Raw genomic sequence first — 18222 nt, 5'->3', positions numbered from 1 at the left:
TCCATCTCTATCTCTACCTCATCCATCCATCCTATCCATCTATCTCAATCCACATCTGTCTATCTATCCATCTATCCACCTGACCATCTATCCATCATCCATCCAAATTCATCTCTATCCATCCATCCGATCCATCCATTTATCTCAGTTCATCTCTATCCATCCATCCATCCATCCATCCATCCCACCCACCCACCCACCTATCCATCCATATTTATATAGCTGTCTATCTCATCAAAGGTGAATCTGGGCTGTGGACAACAAACAATTTTAAGGATAAGCTGTGCCACAACCACATTTCCTGGGACTGAATCCCAGAGCTTAACATGGACCTCTGTTTCTTGAAGCAGTTTTCTCACCCCACCCAGAATGTGTTTTTATACTGTACCATTCCCGTTACTTTTCTTCTCTCTTCCTACGTTGGAGCAAGGGTTGACATCTTGCTGAAATTATCTCCAATTAGGCAGCTGTGTACAATTACTACTTAAAAGTCAGAACAATTTGCCTTCTTGAAAAATCCCTTGCTTTCCTGAAAGCTTTTAACTTCCACTGCAAGTAAGGCCCGTTAATAAATGTTCCTTAACTGAATCTGGAAATCATATAGAATTAAGGAAAAAACCAACCCCTTTTTCCCCTCCCTTATATGCACCGCAATGTTTTGTTTATTTGGGTGAAGGACATATGTTTTTTTGGATTACAGTAATCAGCAAACTCTTTCAGCGCTTGCTTTCTAAACAAAGAAGTGCTGATATTATAAATGCAATGGCAGAACACGCAACCCCCGTGTATCAGAAGGTCATGCTACAGAGTTATAGAAAACAAAGGAATGTGTGTCATGCATCTTCAAAAATTCAGAAGAAAAGGCTCATCAACCCCTCACGTCATACTTATCACAAGCCATGATTTACACTGAGGGAGACCGTACACATTTTCTACACTCTGGATGACCACATTCATTTCGTTTGTGCTTCAGAAATGGGAATCCACAGATGGGTGACACGGCTGACCTGTATTTTGAGAAACGCATTTTGGAGAACATTAATCTCTAAGGAACACCAGTGATGTGTCACCGCCGACGCTTGATTCATACAACAACACCAGCCTTTAGCCACTTTCTATCGTGTCCTTAGTGTGAAGAGGCTTAGTGTCAATCCAGCAAAATAAAGTCAATCCTCCTTCGGAAGAGAGGCAGAAGATACAAGCCCTAACCAGGGGGCCATTAGCAGCACTGGATGGCGCTGTCTGTTGCCAAGAATTCAAAAATGGGATTTGTTTTAATCTATTCAGAAATTGTTCCTTTCTCCTTCTTATCTGTCCCTCCTTGCTTCCTATCACCAAATAAAAGTGAGACATGCCTCTAGAGCAGGCATATTTGATTGGGTGTACCTTACATGCTTATAGACCAAAGCAGCAAATATAAGGATCACAGTACGCACCTCTGCAAAGTAACCTCTTGTGAAGAGCCGGACTCAGCGAAGAGAGTAAGGGGAATAGAAGCATAACTGGCATCTTTGGGATACACAGATATATAAACAGAATGTGACTAAAGCACAGGTCTGCAACCCGCGGCTCCGGAGCCACATGCGGCTCTTTCAGCCATCTCCTGCGGCTCCCAGTCCTCTGCCATGTGCAATCCAAAAAAAAGTGGGACTAAAAAAGTTCAACCAATCAATTCAAATATGCAGGGTAGGTGCATATCTCGCCTTGGCTCCACTCTTCAAACCCTGTTCTGCGCATGCGTGCATGTATGCGCATGTGGACACATTTTTTTGCGGCTCCCAGTTTTTCCTTTTGTGAGGGAACCGGTTCTGAGTGGCTCTTTCACTGTTTCAGGTTGCTGACCCCTGGACTAAAGGAATGAAATGGCTTTCCCTAAGTTTCTCCGTGAACAGGTGGACCTGACCTCTTCCCAGAGCTGATACCGCTACTAGATGTTTACACGCTCTTTCTGACACGCAACACTGACACACTTCTTCACTTGCGTAGTAATCCTTTCCTCAAAAGTCATTAAGTGCTGATGATATTCAAGAATATCCGCTAGTCTGGCAATACTAAAACCATAAAGGTGGCAGTTTTAACTTTGCTGATTTGGTAAGCTGGCTGTAATTAGAGTTTTTTCTTCTTCTTTATACATCAATGGACTATTTTGTCTAAGGCCATCTAATCACCAAGAGACTTAAGGTGGCCTTGAGGCTTCCAGCAGCTTCAGTCAATCGTTCTTCTGTTTGATTTCATAAAGCTTTATTGGAAAAACATCCCCTTTCTCGCTGCTTATTAAAAGAACACTGAAAGTCACCAAAGCGATTTGTAATCAGCGCGCAGCTATGTCAGTTGGAGAATGAGCACAGTGAGTGTAGTCAGTTAGTGTATTCCCAATTAGAATTATATAAGAAAATGTCATTCTTATTCTGAATGCTCTGTAGGCGGCTGTCAGGCACAGAGAGCAGAATAAAATCTACTCCTTCATTGTACTAGTTATTTCCAGATTGTAAAATCTGACTTTTGTTTTAGTCATGCGACATTAAGCCACACTTTATAAGAAATAGGCTTTCTCTTTTTCAGACAGACATCACCAATAGGCGAGTTCTTCTGGAACCGCAACACATTTGGGAAAGAACTAGAAAAATAAAATAAAAAGCAATATAGAATTTAGCTCACTGGGCCAAAGATAAATGCTTCAATACTTTTTATTGAAAAAGACTGGAATTTTGTGATTTGTTCAGGAGGTCTAAAGATAAATACTTCAAATTTCTGTTTTTTTATTGAAAAAGACACGCTTGTCACTCCTGTAAGTATTTGGGTCTGCCTTTAAATATTTGGAACTAATGCTCACCTAGAGCATTTTAGAAATGAAAGCTGAATTCAAAGAGCTTTTTAAATCCGACGTTACGGAATTACTATACACATGCAAAGGTAAAACGCTGATGGCATCAGAAGATGATATTCCTATTAGTATTAACATTTTTTATATGCAGAGCCTCCAATTAAGTGGAGTTTTGTAGGACGAATATGCAAGTAACACAGTGATCAGTAGAGAGGAAGGTTGGGGATGAATTTGGAGAAGATAGAAGAACGCGCTAAAGGGATAAATAGACATACTTTTTTTTTAACTTCAGCAAGCCACCAAAAGCAAGCTATTAAAAATGACTTTAATTATAATCATTAATCTAAACACTGATTTAAAAATGTTAAAGATAACTGCTAAAAAAAACCCCACAGTACAAACGACATGCAAATGTATAAAATGATCAAAACCGACCATGTAACAAATCATGTTTTGGAGTCATATTTCTGCAGATGCACTAAGTTTATAAAATATTTTTAGAAGCATTATATTTTAAATAATCTCCACGGATTTTACCAGTGAAGGGGCGGAGCTGGCATATATTCAAAAAAGAGGCATGGAGATGAGGGCATGGCACGTCTGCAGTCCTTCAAACCATCACAGGAATTACCTCTCTAAATGCAACTGGTGCATGTTGGAAAAATAAGAAGGAAATTTATCTGCATTTCTACACAACTTCAACACACAAGCAGAAAACAGGGGACACGTAATGCACTTCTCTTAAGCCCCAATTCTGAAATGCTACTTAGCAGCAGAAAAATAGGCCACCTAGAACGTAAAAACAGACCCATCCTAAAACTGTTCAAGCGCGATGTTTAGAAGGAGAGATCTTAATTCTACAAGGCAGCATTCTCAAATTGGTGTTAGAGCCGATTGCAGGACCGGCAATTATGGAACTGCAGTCCCACAAACACAGGGAATGTTAAGGTTGCTCTAGAAGATTATAATAGTTTAAGGTGAAGAGAGATGCATGCACAACTGTGGCAAGGAACAAACGTTATGCACTCCAGGTCCCATTTACTGGCAATACCTTCCTGACGTGTTTCTCAGTATAGCAAGGGCGTCTGGAAATCCATCCATGTTATAATCTCCAATATGAAGAGTGATTGGAAAGGAAATTTCATCTGCGGTTGGATCATTGGTATGCGAAACAAAACCCCACACATTTACGCCGTCCGAGAAATTCTGCAATACTGGAAACCACTGGAAACAATAAAAAGAAGGGAGGAAAATCACAAAGGGTCAGGATTTATTGGCATCATATCACTGAACAAGAAATGGAATGGAATAGGAATACATAATAGAATAGAATAGAGAAGAGAAAAGAGAAGAGAAGAGAAGAGAAGAGAAGAGAAGAGAATAGGAATATAGAATGGAATGGAGTAGAGTAGAAGTACTATAGAATATTTTTTATTGGCCAAGTGCGATTGGATACACAAGGAATTTGTCTCCTGTGCATGAGCTCTCAGTAGACTTCCAAGCCACAAAGTGTTAAATATAAATCATAAGATACAACCAACACAGTAATAGTCATAAGATACCAAGAGCAGTAGGAAAGGTGTAAGGAAAATAGTAATACAGTCCTACTGCATGATTAGATGTCCTTAGGCATAAGGTGTTGCTATGGGAATTATGTGTTACCCTGCAACTGAATAGACGCAAGTTTACTCTTGAGTTGACAGATGATGCGAACTGTTTATGAATATTCCAAACTTGTAAGAAAAAAAAATTCTGTCAAAAGGTCAGCTTTGAGAAAGGAAATTGATCATAAGGGCAAAGAAGAAAGGAGGCTTGCAAGATCTGCATAAAATCACAAAGGCATGTGTGATTGGAGAACACACACACACACACACACACACACACACACAAAAGAGTATCCAAGAGTCCTTTTGCTTAAAGGAAGACCTTGAGTTATTCATTCTCCCACCTCTTCCTCTCCCCAAAATACCTATATATTGGCTGAAGAAAACAATATTTTTTTCTGTACCATTTTTATTTTTATTAGTTTATAATCTAAAATACAAAAATACAAAAGCAAATAATAGGAAAGACAGGGGAGGAAAAAGAGAAGGAAAAAAGAAAGGAAGAAAGGGAAGGAGGGAAGAAAGAAAGAAAAAAAGAAAGAAAGAAAGAAAAGAAAAAGAAAGAAAGAAGGAAAGAAAGAAAGAAGGAAAGAAAGAAAGAAAGAGGCACTGACTTCCAACTCCCTTTGGTGCAGTAGAATAAGACAGTAACATCAAACCTCAACTTTTTACTTTTACATAATAGTATAAACTAGCCATTTCTATAACAGATCTAACTAATCAGTAAAAGCCAAAATCAAAGCTTCATTTTTTTCTACCTCAAGCACAAAGTCCAGAAGCGTTTTCCAAGTAGAAACAAAAGTAATTGTGTTTTTTTCTTTAATCAAAGCAGTCATTTTAGCCATCTCTGCTAACTCCATGCATTTCTGCAGCCATTCATCCACTGTGGGAATCAAAGCGTCCTTCCATTTTTGTACATAAAGTAATCTTGCTGCCATCAACATATATAACATCAAAGTTCCATTTTCCCCCCCAAGCCCTTTTCCATTAAACCCAAAAGAAAAGTTTCTGCTTTTATTTTTTTATATTCACTTTAAGAATCTTCTGTATTAGGACATGAATCCTATTCCAATATTTCTGAGAAAACAATGTTCAAGAACACAGAACAATGTAAAAAAAATGTAAAGAATTTTTTTAGCCCATTTTTTTAGATGATGGTAGTCTGAAGTCATTTTCAAAAATTCTAGTTGTTTGTAATGAAATTTTTTTAAAGCAAGTTTAATTACAAAGAAGCTCTTCAGTTTTTTAACTGCTGAAAGGAAAGGCCATGTTATTTGGCTCCAATTTGGTAAACTAGGAGTAGAGGGTGAACAATGGACCCATATGTGAAGGCCTGTTAGAATATACTTTTCTGAGAGTAAGGCTATAAAAGAAATGGAAGTCTTTCCAAGTTGGCCAATGTAGACCCAGTTCTACGTATAAGCATTCCTGATAAGGTCCTTGTAGTCTTCAAGGAAAACAACTCTCTAGTTACCCTATCCAGTCTTGAAATAACTTTACCTCAGAAATTGGTTCCTAAGGTTCTCCTATCAGAACATATAATCACTGCTTAAGAAATATGATCAATATACACCACTGCACCTGACATTCTTCGAGGATAAACATTGAGAGGACCGAGATTATGGCTGAAGAACAACACATTCCTGGAATCTGAAAATGTGTACACAGGTAGTCCTTGACTTACAAACCTTTGTCTAGTGGCTGTTCAAAAGTTACAACGGCAGTGAAAAAAGTGACTTATGATTGTTTCTCACAAGACCGTTGCAGCATCCACATGGCCAGGTGATCAAAATTCGGATACTTGGCTCGTATTTATGAGGGTTGCCATGCTCTAGAGCAAAGGTCCCCCAACCTTTTGGGAACCAGGGACCGGTTCCGTGGAGAGAGGTTTTTCTGCAGACCGGAGAGTGCGTGGTTTTGTGTGCTGCCTGAATCCTATGGATGGGGCTTTGTTTGTGCGGACCAGTTGCTGGCATGCCGCGGCCCAGTACCGGTCCACGGACCGGGGGTTGGGGACCCCTGCCCTAGAGTTATGTGATCCCCTTTTGCTACCCCGACAAGGAAAATCAATGGGGGAAAGCCAGATTCATTTACCAACTGTGCTACTACTTTAACAGCTGTAACGATTCACTTAAGAATTCTGGCAAGAAAGGTCGCAAAATGGGACAAAGCTCACTTAACGACTGTCTCACTTGGCAAACAGATATTTGGGGGCCAACTATGGCTGTAAGTCAAGCACTTCCTGTAACTTCTACGTTAGCTACAGCGAACCTGACTGCTTTATCAAGTTGCCCCTAATTACTGTGCCTTTCGGAGGCAACTTCAAACCTTGTTGCTGTCTCATTTGTAATATACTACGCATTCAAATTCAAGATACGGTAGCAGCACAGCGTACCTCATCCACTCCCAGTTTAGATAGGTAGATGACACTTTTCTGACAAGCTACATCTGCACAAGCTGGCAGCAAGTGTTCAGTCTGCCCGTCACCATCTGGCAAAACAAGAGGAAGATAAAAATAATTCAGCTTAGCGGGCTACAAAAATGTCCTTTTTGTCACTAGGAAAAAAACCACACACCCTACATATACACAGAGACAGTAAATGTTTGTAAGATATAAACAAAGGAAGCATCCGGGTAGTTAAAGAGAAGTTGTGATCCTTCACCTTGTCAGCCCAATGTTTTGTTCTTCTGAGGGTACAACACCCCCCCCCCCCAAAAAAAACCTGAAACTTTGAGAGGCTGCCACAAGGAGGGATTCAATTTATTTTCCAAAGCACCAGAAGGCAGGACAAGAAATGATGACAGAAACTAATCAAAGAGAGAAGCAACCTGGCATTAAGGAGAAACTTCCTAACAGTGAAGACAATTAAACAGGTGGAACAGCTTGCCACCAGAAATCGTGGGTGCTCCATCACTGGAGGTTTTAATGAAGAGACTGGACAGCCACTTGTCTGAAATGATAGCGTTAGGGTTACTTCGCCATGAACTCGGAGAGCAAAATGGACGTTGTCAACAAATTCGGAGTGCTTGGGTATGGTTAGAAAGGCATTGACTTTTCTAGCCTACCCTATCTATCTTTCGTGGTAAAATACATGGGAAAATCCCATTGGAGGAAAATTCCACTTGGGATTAGGTCACCAAGAACTCACAGAGCAAAATGGACATTGCCAACAAACTTGGAATACTTGGGTATGGTTAGGAGGGCACTGATTTTTCTAGGCTGCCCCATCTATGTTTCCTGGTAAAATACATGGGAAAATCCCATTGGAGGAAAATTCCACTTAGGGTTAGGTTACCATGAATTCGGAGAGCAAAATGGACATCACCAAAAAACTCAGAATACTTGGGTTAGAGTTAGGGTTAGGGATCAGTAGGGATAAAGAGACTTAAAGCTGTTTATAATGAATTCTCAGATGGAATGGCTGGAGTGTTAAAGAGATATTTGTTACTGATCTGGGCATAAAACTCACCAGCTTCACCCAGTCACACATTTTCAGTTCAAGCTCTTCTCGCAGGGTTATGAGGATGTTAGGGGAACTAAGTATATCATTTTGAGATGCAGGAAGGACAGGAGGTTAACAAACAGCTGGTAGTACAATACGTATGACCAAATTGAGTCCAAAATTTCCGTTGCTAAGCAAGACAGCTAAGTGAGTTTTGCTTCATTTTTTTTGCCCCAGTTAAGCGATTCAACTGCTATTGTTAAAAGAATCATGTGATTGTTAGGTAAATCGGCCTGCTGCCATTGACTTTGTCGGAAGCTGGCTGGAAAGGTTGCAAACGGTGATCACATGACTCTGGGACAGTGCAACAGTCGTAAGTACATGCCAGTTGCCAAACGTCCAAATTTTGATCACGTAACTGTGGGGATGCTGCAACAGTGTAAAAACCGGTCGGAAGAAACTTTTTTTCAATGCGTTTGAATGGTCACTAAATGAATGGTTGTTAAGTCGAGGACTACCTACATTTGATGGCTTTGAGGAAACAGTCCTGGCATCTGTTTTTACAACCTTTCCGAATTCTAACTGTCGTAAAAGCTGAGACAGGCACGACGATCCATGATGGTTGAAATGGGAAGGAGAAGGAAGGAGCGGGGTGTTGCATTCATGATTCAAAGTATGAAGTAACTACATTAATATCCTTCATTGTTGGTTTCACAAAGAGCTTCTACCCTGATATCCCTCCATCTGACAGATATCTCTTACAGTTGCCACAAAGAAAAGGAAACCAGGATATTATAAATTCCTCTGGTGAAAGGAATATCTAATTTAAGGGAAAGAAGTTTCTTTCTACACACACACACACATATGGGATTCAGGAAAGAAACAAAATAACAAAATAATTCTTTTGCACCACACATTACCCTTTAGTCATTTAATTTTTTTAACAATTGCTTAAATTTTTAACTGGTATGTTTACGCCTTTATCTGTATACTGATGAAATTTAACTGTTTATGAGAGTATGCCATAAATATTTTAAGTAGACACGATGCCTCCAACTAACTAATTAACTAACTCATCAGGCAATTAATCAGCAGTATAGTTTGAAGACTGCTTAGGCAAACAACTGTTAAGAAATTAGAACCCAATCAAAAAAATATCCTTACATACTGTTACAAAATATTATGAAAAAACACTTTACTATGAAAAGGACTCTAATTAAATAGAAGCCATCATGATGCAACCATTTAAACAAATACTTTCCGCAGCTATGGATCAACCTGAACCAATAATGAGTGATACTGTGAGCATTAATCTTCAAATGTCTTTTTATATAGCGGTGGAGACCAACAAACTCCTGCCTAGCTCATCGTCTCTAAAAAAATTACCCAAAAAGTTTTCAGTTGGTTGTATATTTAAAGGGATAAAGATTGTACTTTATATAGTACAAATACTATATTTATATTTGCAAAAAGGTCATTTGTTTATCCTTTGCTATCTACTCTGAACACACACACACACACACACACACACACACACACACACACACACACAACTTGTTATGGCCTCCTTGATTGCATTCTGTTCTGCTTGCCACCTACTGAGATAACTTTCATGTTCCTATTCGGTTTAATTTTCATTTTAAATAAAAACCTCCCAGGGCTTTGTCCCTTTTAATTAGGGATGTAAATACCCCAGCAGGTGACAGCGATGGAGACAGGACTACATTAACACATCATCATCACCTCAATCAACTTTCTGGAGCTTATAAAAATATGACTAGGTAGCCTTGCCAAGCTTATTAAATGAAAATATTGGAAGCAGATGTTATAACAATTTAAATATATCACCTACTGAAAGCTGAGATAGCGAATAATCGTTTAATGAAAGACTAGGAGGCAAATTTGAGATCTACCCATAAAGAGTTCTAAAAGCAGTTCTATCTACTCATAGAACTGCAGGGGTATGATTCTGATGGAGGTCTATTACACCATGCTGGTGTATTATCACAAAAGCTATCCAACGTTAAATCAGATGGAGAGGAGACGGCAGGATGAGGGTCCGGGATTAGAGTCCTAAAAAGACCTGTTGTTCAATTCAAATATAATGGGCATTTAGTGTTATGTGAAAAGGCTTTCCTCTGGTCAATTTTTCAACTTCTGCATTCCAGAGGGTGGTGTTCATCTCCATTTCTTAGCCAAGGGAGCCAGCATTGTCTGAAGACACTTCTGTGGTCACGTGGCCAGCATGACTATATCCAAGGCACACAGAATGCTCTTATCTTCCCACTGAAGTGGCACCTATTTATCTACTTGCATTTGCTTGCTTTCAAACTGCTAGACAGACAGGAGCTGCAGCAAGTAACAGGAGCTCACCCCATCATGCGGCGCTTGGGTCTCGAACCCCGGCTGTCAGCCTTCAGTTGATAAGCTCAGTGTCTTTAAGCACTCAAGCATCATGTCCCCTTCTGCATTCTTACATGAGAACAAAATCTTCTGTTCCTACTTGAGAGGAACCATAACTCCTTATAACATTTGTGGGTGTAATTTGTGTTTTCTTCAACCACTAGTCATTGAATAAGCTTTCCTAAAACTATGATTTGATAGTAGTGTGCTATGAGGAACCATAATTCATGCTTCAGGCTGTTCAAGACCAGTCATGGTTTGCTCAAAAGTGACAGCTAATTGGGATGGGAGAGAGATAAGGAGACCTACCCTGAAAGCCATTTTCAGCTGTGTCTGAACAACATATCACGTAATGCTAAGCTCTGGTTTGTTTAACTATAGTTTTGCTGATCACAATGCCTGGATTTCCACCACAAGTAAACTAAAATTCAATTATTCCACAACCTGTCTTTTAAAGTGAGAATCTAGCCAGAATACTAGGAACCCGAACAAAAATATTCTATATTTCTCATATCCTAAATGTGCATTATCTAATGTTTATAAAAATATTACCAGTAGGCCTTGCTATTCTTGAATCTAAGGGTTCAACGATAAAAAATAACAACCCTCACACATTTTTGGTATAACTGTATTCACTAAGATTCTTAAATTATAAGCACAAAAAATTAAATTTATATAAATATAAATTTATATATGGCTTTCTGAAAAATACAGCATCTCAATTCATAATGTTCTTCCACTTGGGATTTCATTGCATAAGAGCTGTGACTTAAAAAAATGATTTTAGCATTCTAAGTTGGTAGATAATGAATCTGACTCTCCTTTAAAGGTTAACAGTACTTTCTGACAGATTAAACTGTTGCTTTGCATATCTAACTGTTGCTTTGCATATCTAAAAGTCAAGAATTTAATGTTGGGTATTTATTCAAGAAAAATAACAGGACACACACACACAGCTCCCCAAAGAAAGCTCTAATTTTTTGCATCTTGAAAATGTGCAGTTTCTTGTATCAACTGACGAATCGGTAGAAAACATTGGGTTGATCTAAACCAGGGGTGTCAAACTCGCTGCGTCACGTGACATGTCGCGATATATTGGGACTTTTCCCCCCTTGCCAGAGCTGGGGTGGGCGCGGCTTCCGCGTGACACATCCAGCCCGCGGGCCCGCAGTTTGACACCCCTGATCTAAACTAAGAGGCTTGGAGTAAAAGGTAACGGTTTCCCTGTCCAGTTGAGTCCGACTCTAGGGTGCAGTGTTCATCTCCATTTCGGGGAAGCCAGCATTGTCCGAAGACAATTTTCGTGGTCGTGTGGCCAACACAGCTATACGCCAAAGGCACATGGAAGGCTGTTACCTTCCCTACCGAAGTGCTACTCATTTATCTACTCACATTTGCATGCTTTTCAACTGCTAGGTGGGCAGGAGCTGGGGCAAGGAACGGGAGCTCACCCTGTCGCATGGCGCTGGGGTCTCAAACCTGGCTGTCAGCTCTCCAGCTGACAAGCTCAGCATCTTTAACTGCTGAGCCATAGTGCCTCGGTTTAGAACAGGTCGAATGAATTGCATTTAATCAGGACCAACCTGTCTCACCGAAGTGACTCTACCCAAGCAGGATTTCAATTAATTTTCCTTTGGGATAATTAAGACTGTGGGTGGCCTTCATTTCATCTCTTGACTAGGATGAGGTCAGAGACTAATGAAATACAAGTGTGCAAGTCTTTACAGCAGGTTTATTGTTTTCATGTTATTGATTTGTTATTTTACTATCACAATTGTATTTTTGCAACATATTTTGCGTCTATAAAAAAACATTGATGAAAAACTCAGACACAAATGTATACTTTTGTTTGTGCTTACAAGGAGAATGAAGCTTTTTATTAAACCTAAAATTTAAGTTTAGTAGCAGCTCCGAAATGAGTTTTTAACTCCAACAGTGGAAGATGAATACATTCCTCTAAATTGCAACTGTCTCTAGACATTAAAAGCAACTTTATTAAAAGGTATTTTAATCAGTCCCAGCTCAAGTCACTTTGCATGTAAAGATACTATAGATGCTGTAACTCCAAAATGGATACCACTGAGGACATGATTTAATAAAAATGAGTCATAGGACAACTAATTTGCCAGTTATTAATGTTTATTGCACCGATGTGGCTGAAACAGTATCTCTTAGTTTTTGTTAATGCTGAAACATCGTTTTAAAACAAAGTTTAAATTAAAATTTAAACTGATTAAGAAGTCAATTGTAGCAGAGAAGCAACATGGAGATTAAAGATGTATTTCTTAATTTATTCAATAGAGCTGAGAACAAGAGGTTGAGAATGGTTTTCATAGAAGAGAAAAATAGCTCATTTATGCTATGGGCTTGGTTTTGATCCCCCATGCTGCTATTTTCCTATTAAGGAAATTGGCTTTTCTATTTTTTTTTCTTTGGGATTTTCATTAAACTTAAAATTGCAAAAGACTGTATTGGAAATGAATAACTTGCAATTTCATGGGAGATCAGCCTCAACAGTGGTGGCTCTTTCTAGATCAGACATGTCAAACACAAGGCCCGGGGGCCGGATCTGGCCCGCGAAGTGGTTTCATGTGGCCCGTGAAGCCATCCTGGAAACAGTGAGGGAACGGCCCCCTCTGCCTTGGCCCTGGCCCAGAGACCCTCCTTCTGCCAGAGACCCTCAGATCTGTCCCACTCCTGCCCAGGCCCCCATAGGCACCCTTGATGCGAACGATATAGAGCTGGCCACGCCCACCTAGCAGGCCATACCCACCCGTCCCCTTGAGGGGCAACCGCAATGCTGATGCGGCCCTCAATGAAATTGAGTTTGTCACCCCTGTTCTAGATAATACTTATTTTGAGGGGTCCTAGGTGCTGTCTGAGCTTGGTTGTTTTCTTGTAGATGTTTCATTACCCAAACTAGGTAACATCATCAGTGCTAGACTAGCATTGATGATGTTACCTAGTCTGGGTAATGAAACGTCTGCAAGAAAACAAGCAAGCTCAGACAGCACCAAGGACCTCTCATTTCAATCTCTGAGCTACAAATATTCTCCCTTATTGGTGCTTATTTATTTGATTTCTCTTCTACCTACTTTTCAAAAGGTCAAGAATTATTTAAGAATTACCCTTATTGTTTTGTCCCCCCCCAACAATCCTATGAAGTATGCTAGCCTGAGTGACCATAGTTGAATTCCCACAGCCGAGTATTCTTAAACTCTCACTTGTCCTAGCTCTTCATGTTAATTTTTTTTGTTTTCTTTACAATACTCATATGTATGACTTACGTATGACTGGATTTTACTGCTGTCACCAATCCGTTTGAAGAATACAGGAAGTCCTTGACTTATGACCACAATGAAGCCCAAAATTTCTGTTTTTCAGTGAGACGTTTGCTAAGGGAGTTTTGCACCACTGGAATGACCTTTTTTTTTTGGCTACAGTTGTTAAGGGAATCCCTGCAGTTGATAAGTTAGTAACACGGTTGCTAAGTGAATCTGGCTTCCCCACTGACTTTGCTTGTCAGAAAGTCACAAAAGGGGGTGCGACATGACCTTGGGACACAGCAACCGTCATAAATAGGAACCAGTTGCCAAGCATTTGAATTTTGATCGGGGATGCTGCAAAGGTCACAACTCAAAAACGGTCACAAGTCACTCTTTCGAGTGCTGTCGTAATTTTGTATGGTCACTAAACGAACTGTTGTAAGTCGAGAACGCTTGCATGGTGGCTGTTATTATCTTTGATATGACGTTGCGGATCGAAGAGTATAACACCGATGGCAAACGGTATGGAAACTTTACACATTTGAAAGCCTTGCTCAGAAGCCTCTCTGCCTCTTTGAAATTTAAGCGAATTCGTGTCTTCTTAAAATAGGGCTTTTTTTCGTAAAATTACATCTGCCCTTTGGCTGTCAGGAGTTAGCACGCGATGAAATGAAATTCTAATCAGATTAACTTATTTACATCTTTCATAAGTAAACAAATGTATTTGATGCAGGCTTCATGCTTATTAGCATTCATGGCGTTTTTCAATACCATCTGCTTTTGAAGGATCGTTAACAGCTCTCTATGACAGGTTAATATAACCCTCCACCCGCAAAAAAAATGGATAAAAAAACCCATTACATTATTTAGGATTGCTACGTTTCCACCTTCGCTTGCCTATAATGGATCTTTCAGGTTTTTTTTTAAAGAAGTTAGCAGTATATGCAAAATATTACTGCAAGCTGCCCCAAATCCCTAGCAGATTGGTAGCATACAAATAGAATAATTAAAATAAAATCTCATTTTAGTCCGATTTTAGTTTCTTCTATAGCAAGAGTTACAGTTCAGAGATCCCCCTGGAGACTTACTCAGGAGTGATGGTATTTAGTTAAAAGGTCAAGCATAAACGTGTGAAAATATTTATGGGACTTTCATGCAGTTTTTTTTAGAAGGGAACAAATTAGTGTAGGATGCTGCCATTGTTTAATTTCAAATAAACAGGCACCTTGTTTCTTAGGATGAATAACACTTTCAAGATCTTGGTTAATGAACTCTTATACTTAATCTCAGCCAAAAGGCCCAGAAAAATCTAGTTAATAAAATCCTCTCCCTCACTTTAGAGATATGAGAAAACAGATGATGAGAACAATTGTGCTTGGGAAGTTCAAAGTATGTAGATAATTCCCTGACATTTTAAAAATCAGAACCTCAGCTCAGTTTGTCTCAGCTTTGGTTCCTGACCAAGATTTAGATGAAAAAAGTAATGTAGAATTTACTTTATATTCTTATCTGCAGAAACAAAACGGGTGAGCAATTATGTTTCCTTTTTAACAGAAACCAGATTCTGAATCTGGACTTTAAAGTTTTATTATTATTATTAGTTATTTAAAAGTTTATCACACTAAATATACAATAAGCTATTTTAAGGACATAAAATAAAGAGAGAAAAACAAACATGTTAATGATCCAATACAAAATAAAGTGAGAAATAATACACAAAGCACCTGCTATCATATTTAATGACAACAATGACATTTTGGAATTGTTAAAAATACATATTAATTCCTAATATGGCCCTTAATTAAAAGTATTATTTCTCTCCACGAAAAATCTGTTGCTTGCGAAAGATTGTTCAAAATCAGATTCCCAGAAAGTTAAGCAAGTTTAATAACTGGTATTTATGTTTTAAAACATGGGCATGTTTTATCAATTTTTAATAAGTACTATAATTTAAATATTTCATGTGTATTTCAGAGATAAAGTGCCTATAAAACATTGTAGCAATAGAACACTGAGAAATTTAGTGTTTTTTTAAAGAAGCAGAATAAAATGGTATTATCATCCTAACAATTTTTACTGAATAAACAGATATTCTTAAATATATAGAAAATGTATATAAATCAAATATTTAGGAGAAGGAGAAAGGAAACTCACCAAAATCAGCAAATACTGATTGTCCTATAACAACAGCATCCTTCGGTTTTTCCTTTATGTGATGAGGTTTGGCAAAATCCCCATCCTGTCAATAAAAATATTTACAAATATAAAAATGGCAACCAATCCATAAATATTTCTCATATAAAGTTGGAAAACAATGAACATAATAACCCATGGAGAACAGAAAAACATGATATTTTAGGGAGGCAATATAGTTTGGCTTTTTATTTTTGCATACTTTCAATCGTTTCATGAACATAATGTTTTTGAAATTGAGAAACCATGGTTACAAATATCCTGGCTTAGCCTTAGCTTGCAAAAGAGTTCCATATGTGAATTAAAGATTTGGGCAGAAATATTAATAGACAAAGTGGGCCCCTGATGAAATTAGCTTTCAATGTTAACTACAAGGGGAAGAATCAATTTTAGTAATAATTGTGTCAATAACTGCTGACATTCCTTGCACTCAAGGAAGAACAAATGAGTATTTTAGTATTTTATGGTGACTGCTTACTCTCTTAGATTTACTGACATAAATGGACAAAATTCAGTGTGGAACAAAGAATAAATTTAATAAGTAAAAAAGAAAAAGGGAAGATATACAGGTTTAATCAACCGTGGCCATTCTCAGAACCTTGGGATTAGCTATTTGTACTCTAGAGCAGAGCAACATTTTAAGACCTCTGGACTTCAATTCCCAGCATTCACCATGCTGGCTGGGGAATTCTGGGAGTTGAAGTCCATGTCATGGTTCCGACAGTCCACAGGTGTTAAAGTTGCCAAGGTTGGACACCCCGGCTCTAGACTTTCACTGAGGTTTTAGCAGCCAGAAAGGAATCTGATTTCTCATTTAAGTATTTTTTTCCTCCATTTTTCCCAATAGAGAAAAGAAAAAGAAAAAAAAAGTCCCACTGGAAACAATATAAAGTATGGGCCATGCCACAAGAAAGAAGTACCAAATTAAGGAACTTTTTTTTTACTTCCTAAAATTAGCCTCTTAACAAATCAAATGCCAGTAATCTTACACAAGACATCATGATGGGAGTCTTGTTCAACACACACATAGGGCCCACTTAATTGTTATCCATGCTAGCTTGCTGCACTTCAGGTGTCATTCAGAAGTTCAAAACCAGCACTGACAAAGGTCTCTAAGGCACAAGCTTTTTATTCCTGAAATCAGTATAATCAGCCTTGCCTGCATCAATACATCAGAATATAATTATTCTGGACGTCACATGACAGAATCCAGAATGGGACAACTTGCCATGGAGACATCACTGTGGCCAACTCACTATGGCCAACCCACAACTGGACAACTCGCCACAGCCACGGGACAACTCGCCGCAGCACAATTTAACAATCCTATTTAATTACTTGAAATAAATACATCAATAAATTTTCAATTTTTGCCGTTCACATTTCATTCTCTCCCTCCTTTCGCATCCTTTCTTGAATGATTCTACTCCACCATTTCTTTGATATTGGTGTAGCTCTTGTAACTTTGCAGTGGGTTGTCCTGCGGCAAATTGTCACAGACCCACGGAGTCTCTTTACCTGATTCACCCAGGTCTCAAACTGAGGCTGTCCAGATTTTGACAACGTTGTCAGAAACAAATCTGCAAGAGGCAAGGGACAAAAATCAGCCAGGATCAATATACTCGGAACTCACCTTTTAAACAGGTGTTTCATTCAACCCAGTGTATGTAACCTAATCATAAAAGCTCTAGTGATGACTGTCCCTCCCTCCATATCCTCTCCAGAAGATCTGGGATCAACAGAGGGCTCCTCCTATTTCTCTCTTACGTGTACACAAGGCATCTGTACTTAAGAGTGCATGACTGGAGATTGGTTGCCTTTGTGTGCTGATAGACTTGATGTTTTCATTGATTAATTGATTGTTTTTAAATATACCGAGTTTGTTGGAAACCATAGAAGAGGGATTGAGAGGCACAGGTTTAGCTGCTGGACTGGGGTCCATTTCTTCTTTGATTTAGGGCCATGGGAGGTTACTGCTAGTGATACGTCTGCATCACTACTGGTCTTCTTTATGAGGCTTTGGCGAGATGCTAAGGCTTCCAAAGGATCTTTGCAGGATCTTAAAGCAACAAATCCACTTCTTAACTTCCCTTGGGGGGGAAAAATGGCCCATAATGGTTTATTTCCCCCCCCATTTCTGTTTACGTTTAAAATGGAGCCTAGTTGAAAGGTAGCTTTATCATGGCATGTGATATTTTTTTAAAAAATGGATATAAAAGCCCCTAAGCCTGCGTTTGTTTTTCTTAGAACCAGCCAAGGATACAATAGTTGTGGCATTTAGTTATTGGATGGGTGGGTGGAATTGAGAAAAGGAAAAGAACAAAAGAAGAAGAAAAAAAAATAGAGCGCCAAACCGCAAAGAACTAAGAAAACAAAATAATTTAAATGTCAAAGAGATTTACCAAGTTAGCAATACAAATGGTACTCGAAAGAAAATCTCTCTTCCCTGTGTTGTTAATCCCTTTCTCTTCTTCGATGCGGTTTTTCAG

At 38.8% G+C, this 18222-nt stretch overlaps 1 protein-coding gene across 1 annotated transcript in view; it reads right to left on the bottom strand.

The window, feature by feature from the left end:
* ITFG1 (integrin alpha FG-GAP repeat containing 1) overlaps window positions 1-18222 on the bottom strand; it is a 78034-nt gene that overhangs the window by 39402 nt on the left and 20410 nt on the right. Inside the window, exons 7-10 of the mRNA XM_081336051.1 lie at window positions 17252-17313; window positions 15695-15779; window positions 6824-6918; window positions 3876-4048 (exon numbers count right to left, since the gene is read on the bottom strand). Coding sequence (XP_081192177.1) covers window positions 3876-4048; window positions 6824-6918; window positions 15695-15779; window positions 17252-17313 — 415 coding nt within the window. The remainder of the gene's footprint in view (window positions 1-3875; window positions 4049-6823; window positions 6919-15694; window positions 15780-17251; window positions 17314-18222) is intronic.

This window comes from Vipera berus (assembly GCF_964194415.1).
Source record: "Vipera berus genome assembly, chromosome: 10".
Classification (NCBI taxonomy): domain Eukaryota; kingdom Metazoa; phylum Chordata; class Lepidosauria; order Squamata; family Viperidae; genus Vipera; species Vipera berus.
This window is presented reverse-complemented; position numbering and strand designations above follow the sequence as displayed.